The sequence below is a fragment of the Grus americana genome, chromosome 16 (genome assembly GCF_028858705.1).
Source record: "Grus americana isolate bGruAme1 chromosome 16, bGruAme1.mat, whole genome shotgun sequence".
Classification (NCBI taxonomy): domain Eukaryota; kingdom Metazoa; phylum Chordata; class Aves; order Gruiformes; family Gruidae; genus Grus; species Grus americana.
The window spans coordinates 3,028,524-3,034,758 of NC_072867.1; the positions used below are offsets into that span (position 1 = coordinate 3,028,524).

The following is a 6,235-nucleotide window of genomic DNA, read 5'->3' on the forward strand; positions in this document are numbered from 1 at the left end:
AGTTGGGCTCCATCCCCACTCCCAAGGTCATCCTCCTGTCTCCTGGGGAGGTTTTTCCCCCAGGAAGGCTGACAGACCCTCGCAGTGCTGCAGCGCTCAGGTGAAACCAGGCCCTACCAGCCCCCTGGGAGCCATGCTTTAAAAACAGAAGGAAGGCAAAACCCAAACCACTAAAACCTTTTGCAGAGCAAGGACGGGGGGGGGGGGGGCAGGGAGGGGACTGGCCCTGTTTCCAGCCCCTGCGCAGGCAGGGATGGCGCAGGCAGCCCCCCCAGACACGGAGTCCTTTGTACCTGCCGTGGGATGGGCAGGAAAGCCCTGTGTCAGCTCCCCAGCTCTGGTGACAGATCCCACCCCCCCCCTCCCCCCGAGGCCAGGCTTTCCTGCCTGCCTTCATCATCTCTTCCTCCTCCCACCCCCCCCAGACAGGAGGCCAGCAGAGCCGAGGTGTCTCTGTAAGCACTTTATTTGGTTATTGCACAGAAAGCAAATAACAGTGAGCTGAGGTTCCTAGTGCACCGTGTGCCTGTGAGCGTTCCTCCAGCGCCCAGCCTCTTCCACCGAAGCCGGCTGCAGCCTGGGTCACCGCTCGGAGGAACAGTCATCCCCCCCAGGTCAAGGAAAGACCCCCCCAGGACCCCGCCAGCCCCCGTCCCAAGCAGCTAGAGCTCTGCGTTGCACTCATCCATCGATTGCACATACATTAAATAAATGCACTTATTGGAGAAGGGCGGTCGGTTCCCCCGGGGTCTCTTCTCCTCGGCTATAATTCAAGTGTTTAAGTGTGGCGCTCGGCGTATATCACATTCTGCTAGGGAAGCTATCGGCCAAACCGCCGGGGCAGGGCTGCGTCTCTCACACGGACATATTGCTAAGGTAAAGCCTGGCCTGGTGGGGGGTCCCCACCCTGGGCCCGGCCGTCGGAGGGGAGTGGAGCAGCTCCCATGCCCAGAAGTGCTCTTTGGCGCCCGGGGCTCCGCTCACTTCTTCTCCACGGCAGGTGCTGGCTCCGGGGCTTTGCCCTCCTTGCTGGAGGGGGCCTCGGCCTTGGGGGGCTCTTTACTGGCTTTGGCCTCATCTTTGGGTTTTGCTTTAGCTTTGGGCTCCTCCACCTTCTCCTTCTTGGGCTCCTCCACCTTCTCCTCAGCCTTTGGCTTCTCGGCCTCCTTCGCAGCCACTTTGCCGACCTCCTGCTGAGGTTTTGGTGGAGCCTCCTTCTCCTTTCCTTCTTCTGCAGGTTTGGGGCTTGGCTTGGTGGTCTCCTTCACCTGTGGGGCCGGAGGCTCTGCCACAGCAGCCGCCTTCTCTTTGGGCTTCTCCTCCACCTTAGCCGGGATATCTTTCTTGGGAGCTTCCTCTTTCCTGCCCTCCTCGGCTCTGGGCTCGGAGGGAGCCTTCACCTCCTTGGGCTGTGCTTCCTTCGCAGGGTCTTTTGGCCCCTTTGGAGGGGATGGGGTGGGCTCCTTGGCCGGGACCGCTTCCTTCTGCGGAGACTTGGCCTCCTCCTTCAGAGGAGATTTTACTTTCTCAGGGGACTTCACGGTTGGAGTCTTGGCCTCCTCCTTTGAGGGGGTTGGGGGTTTCTCAGGGGACTTCACAGCTGGGGTCTTGGCCTCCTCTTTAGAGGGGGTTGGGGGTTTCTCAGGGGACTTCACAGCTGGGGTCTTGGCCTCCTCTTTAGAGGGGGTTGGGGGTTTCTCAGGGGACTTCACAGCTGGGGTCTTGGCCTCCTCTTTAGAGGGGGTTGGGGGTTTCTCTGGGGATTTGACAGATGGAGTTTTGACCTCTTTTGAGGGGGGTGTAGGTTTCTCTGGGGACTTCACAGCTGGGGTCTTGGCCTCCTCTTTTGAGGGGGTCGGGGGCTTCTCTGGGGACTTCACAGCTGGTGTCTTGGCCTCCTCTTTTGAGGGGGTCGGGGGCTTCTCTGGGGACTTCACAGCTGGGGTCTTGGCCTCCTCTTTTGAGGGGGTCGGGGGCTTCTCTGGGGACTTCACCACTGGGCTCTTGGCCTCTTCTTTTGCAGGGGTTGAGGGTTTCTCTGGGGACTTCACAGCTGGGCTCTTGGCCTCTTCTTTTGCAGGGGTTGAGGGTTTCTCTGGGGACTTCACAGCTGGGCTCTTGGCCTCTTCTTTTGCAGGGGTTGAGGGTTTCTCCGGAGACTTCACTGCTGGGCTCCTGGCCTCCTTTGGGGGGGTTGGGGGCTTCTCTGGGGATTTGATAGTTGGGGTCTTGGCCTCTTCTTTTGAGGGGGTTGGAGGCTTTTCTGGGGATTTGACAGTTGGAGTCTTGGCCTCTTCTTTTGAAGGAGGTGAAGGTTTCTCTGGAGACTTCACCACTGGGCTCTTGGCTTCCTCTTTTGAAGGGGTTGGTGGCTTTTCAGGGGACTTGACAGCTGGGCTCTTGGCCTCCTCCTTTGAGGGGGTTGGTGGCTTTTCAGGGGACTTGACAGCTGGGGTTTTGGCCTCCTCTTTTGAGGGGGACTCAGGTTTCTCTGGGGACTTGGCCTCCTCTTTTGCAGGAGACTTGGCCTCCTCTTCTTCACCCTCTGCTTCAGCTTTCTCCTCTTCAGCCTCTTTCTCAGCCTCATCCTCCTCTGTGACCTCCTCAGTCACCTGGATTTCCTCTGTCTGCTCCTCCACAATCACTGTCTCCTTCTCTGACTTTTCCACCACCTTGATCTTCTCCTCACTCTTCACCTTGATGTCGGTGGTGATGCTGGGAGCCCTGGGGACCACCTCGGGGAAGGAGATCATCCCAAAGCCAGACTCGATCCGATATTCCTCCCCATCCAAGAGCTTTCTGCCAGGAAGAGACCAGAGCAGGGCAGTCAGTGATTGCTTCTCACCTCCTCCCATGACCAGAAGCTGCCAGCCATGCCCTGCACCTCCATCTCCCTCCTTACCCAGCTTTTTGAGATGTTGGCTGACCTTCCTGCTCCTTCACCCTGGACTGTGCCGATTTCCTCACCCTTCCCTCTGCAAGCCATGCTCAGTGCTGGGCCACCCAGTTGGACATTGCCCACCACAGTCTTGGGATGGAAATGTCCCTTTCTCACCGAGAAGGGCCCAGGTGTCACTAGGGGCTGGCTGAGACCCTCCCACCTTCCCCACCCCGTACCTATAGGCAGCAATTTCAATGTCCAGGGCCATTTTGACGTTGAGCAGATCCTGGTACTCCCGGAGCTGAGCTGCCATCTCCCACTTGGTGTTCCTCAGCTCACTGTCAAGCTGCTGGATGGTTTCCTATGGGCAGACAGAACAAGTAGTAACATGGGGGGGGCAGCTCCTAGGAGCAAGGGGACACAGAGAACCCCTGAACAGTCCCCTGGGGTGCCCTCACAGAGAGGTCTGTGGCCAGAGGCTGTTTCAGTGTGTCCAGGTCCCTTTGAGGAGCTGGCAGGAGCTCTATGCCACCTCAGCTGAGCTGCACTGTGGCCAGCTGAGCCCCTGGTCCCCTGCAGGCACAAGCTGTAGGAACGTTTCCAGGACTTGGGTGAGTCTGGTGGCCACCAAACCCCAGCCTGAGGCTGATGGGGATGTGGCATCACCCTGGGGACAGGGTTGCAGTCCATGGCCACCGCATTACACAGCGGCTCCCAGCTCTGGGCTCCTGGGCACGGTTCAGTGGTGTCTTTGGCAGCCTCACGTGGGTGAGGGACACAACAGTCTGAATGAAACCTCAGGCTCCGGGTACCTGATCACCAGGAGCTGGGGAAGGCCCCTGTGTCATTTACGGCTGGTCATCCCCATCTCTGAAGCTGAAGCAGCAGTGCTGCTCCTCCTTAGCAACTGGATGGTCCCTCTCCACCAAAGGACAGGGCTGGGACGCTGCCCACTGCAGCATGTTACCTGGTAGGATAGGACGTCTGCATGATGGCGCTCTTCTGAGTCCTGTCTCTGCCTCTCCAGTGACTCCTGGGTCCCTTTGAGGGCTTCAAGCTCAGTGGTCTTGGACTGGAGCTGGCGGCGGTACTCAGAGATCTCCTCCTGGGCCAAGCGGATGGCATCCGTGTTCACCTTGGCAACCTCCGAGAGCTTGTCCAGCCTCACTGCAACAGGGGAAAGGAGAAGCTGCAGGGAGGGTGGGAGGGAAGCAGGGAGGCTGCGGCCTCCCCTTTTTGGGGAGCCTCCCATCCCTCTGTGCTCATGCAGTGCTGGGGGAGGTGAAGGTGCCCAGGTGGGTCAAGCTTGGTGGGTCTTTTCGCCATCCTGGACTTTTTCCAGGACAACCCCAGGTTGCAAACCTCCCTCTCCCATCACCTCCTGCCACTGCCTGTGCCCTAAGGAGCTGCCTGCTCCCTGGGGACACTGCCTTGCCACGCCCAGCTCCAGCCAGACGCATCGTCCTGGGGTGAGGCAGGGGGGGTGGGGGTGTTTGCCGCAGTGCCTCGAAGCCACCCCGGGGGACGTGGGCGGGACACGCGGGACAGAGACCGCTGCTCGGGGCAGCCTCCGCCCCGCGGGGACAGGGCGCCTGTGGGTGCCGCGCCCGCCGCTGTCCAGGGTGCTGACGGGCCTCTGTCCGTGGTGCTGAACCCCACCCGCAGACGCCCAGCGCGCCTATGGGTGCTGAGCCCCGGGGTGCCGATCCTCCCCCCCCCCGGTACCGTAGTGCCGCACCCACAGCGCGGCAGGGACACTCCCTGCTGCCCCCGGGGCGGGGGGGCAGGGCTGCGGCGCCCCCCGCACTGCGCTGTCATTCCCTCCCTGCAGCGCACCGCAAACACTCCTGGCCTCGCTCCAGGGGCAGGCACCGGTGGCGCACCCCACAGCACTACGGGGGTCCGGCACCCCGCAAGTTTTCGGGGTGCCGGGGCAGTGACCGTACCACCCTCACCGAAACGCACTGTGAGGCGGTGGGGGGGAGCCCACCGGGGAGACACCGGGGAGCTGGAGGCAGGGGTGGGGTTACCATAATGCCCTCCTAGAGCACAGTATCTATGGGGGGCTCCCTGCACCCCCTAGGGTGGGGTACCCTAATGGTCTCCCAGAGCACAGTATACATGGGGGGGTCCCCGCTCCCCCCGGGGTAGGGTTACCCTAACACCCTCCCAAGCACAGTATATATGGGGGGTCCTTGCACCCCCCCGGGGCGGGGTTGCCCTAACTCCCTCCCTGCGCTGGGCACGCAGCGGGGTCTCCGCAGCCCTGGGGGGGGGGGCTGCCGGCGGAGCCCTCCACGGGGCGTGGCGGGGGGGGGGGACACGCACACTCACCGCGGAACCACTCCTCGGCCTGCAGGGTGCTGCGGGCCGCCGTGCCCTCCAGCTGGGCGCGTAGGTCGCGGAGGGCGGCGGTGACACCGGGGCGCAGGGCGGCGGGGGGCTCGGCGGGGGGCTCGGGGCGGGCCACTCGCAGCAGCGCACCCACCTCGGCCCGGTGCTGCTTCCGCAGCAGCTCCGCCTCCTCCCGCAGGGCTCGGGCTCGCTCCTCCAGCGGTCCCCGCGCCCGTTCCGCCTGCGCGGAGCGCTGAGCCAGCCCGCGGGCCGCCGCTTCCAGCTCGGTTCTCTGCCGGGCCTCTTCTTCCAGCCGTCCCCGGAGAGCGGCCACGTCCTCGGCAAGGCGCGATCGTTCCAGCCGCAGCTGCCCCTTCTCGGCGCCCAGCCGCAGGACGGTCCCACGCATGTCGCGCAACTCCCGCGCGTACAGCTCACCCATGGCCGAGCGCCCCGCCTGCTGCTGCCGCAGCGCCGCCGCCTCCGCCGCCAGCGCCCGGTTCTGCTGCTCCAGCGCCCGCACCCGCTCGATGTACCCGGCGAAACGATCGTTCAGCACCTGCAGCAGCTCTTTCTCGTTCCGCGCCCGCGGTTCACCGTTCAGCGAGTCCAGGCTCTCGGTGGAGGAAGCGGCCGCACTGCCGCCGCCCCCTCCCCGAGCTCGCCCCACCGGTCCCGGCCACGAGTGGAAGCCGCTGGAGGTAGCGGAGCGAGGGGCAGCGCGGCCCGGCTCCTTGCGGAGCCCCCCCGGGGGGCCCAGCAGCGTCTCCAGCATCAGGCTCATAGTGACCCCGGTCCTCGCTGCGGTACCGCTGCCGCCGCCGCCCGTTTTATAGGGCTCGGCGCGGTCGCTCCGCCCCGCCACCGGCGACGGGGATGGGCACCGGCACCGCCCCGCGCCGCCGCCGCAGCCCCGCGGGTGCGGGGGGAGCCCCACGGCCACGCCCCGGGTGGGGAGCGGGGACAGAGGACCATCTGATAGGGGAGTGGGGACCATCCGGGAGGAGAAAGGGAAGGGAC

General features: G+C 63.9%; 1 protein-coding gene across 1 annotated transcript; it reads right to left on the minus strand.

Annotated features, from left to right (window-relative positions):
- Nucleotides 1–660: 660 nt before the first annotated feature.
- On the minus strand, nt 661–6,014 carry NEFH (neurofilament heavy chain). Its single transcript, XM_054844858.1, has 4 exons — nt 5,216–6,014; nt 3,849–4,048; nt 3,118–3,242; nt 661–2,799 (listed from the first exon to the last, which is right to left on the minus strand). The coding sequence occupies exons 1-4, from the start codon at nt 5,997–5,999 to the stop codon at nt 981–983; spliced, it is 2,928 nt and encodes a 975-aa protein (XP_054700833.1). The 5' UTR covers nt 6,000–6,014; the 3' UTR covers nt 661–980.
- Between the last annotated feature and the right edge of the window lie 221 nt (nt 6,015–6,235).

Coding starts and splice junctions, on each gene's coding strand:
- NEFH (XM_054844858.1), bottom strand. CDS start 5,999: ATGAGCCTGATGCTGGAGACGCTGCTGGGCCCCCCGGGGGGGCTCCGC. Junction 3,243..3,848: donor CAGACGTCCTATCCTACCAG/GTAACATGCTGC, acceptor GTCTGCCCATAG/GAAACCATCCAGCAGCTTGA. Junction 2,800..3,117: donor ATTGAAATTGCTGCCTATAG/GTACGGGGTGGG, acceptor TCTTCCTGGCAG/AAAGCTCTTGGATGGGGAGG.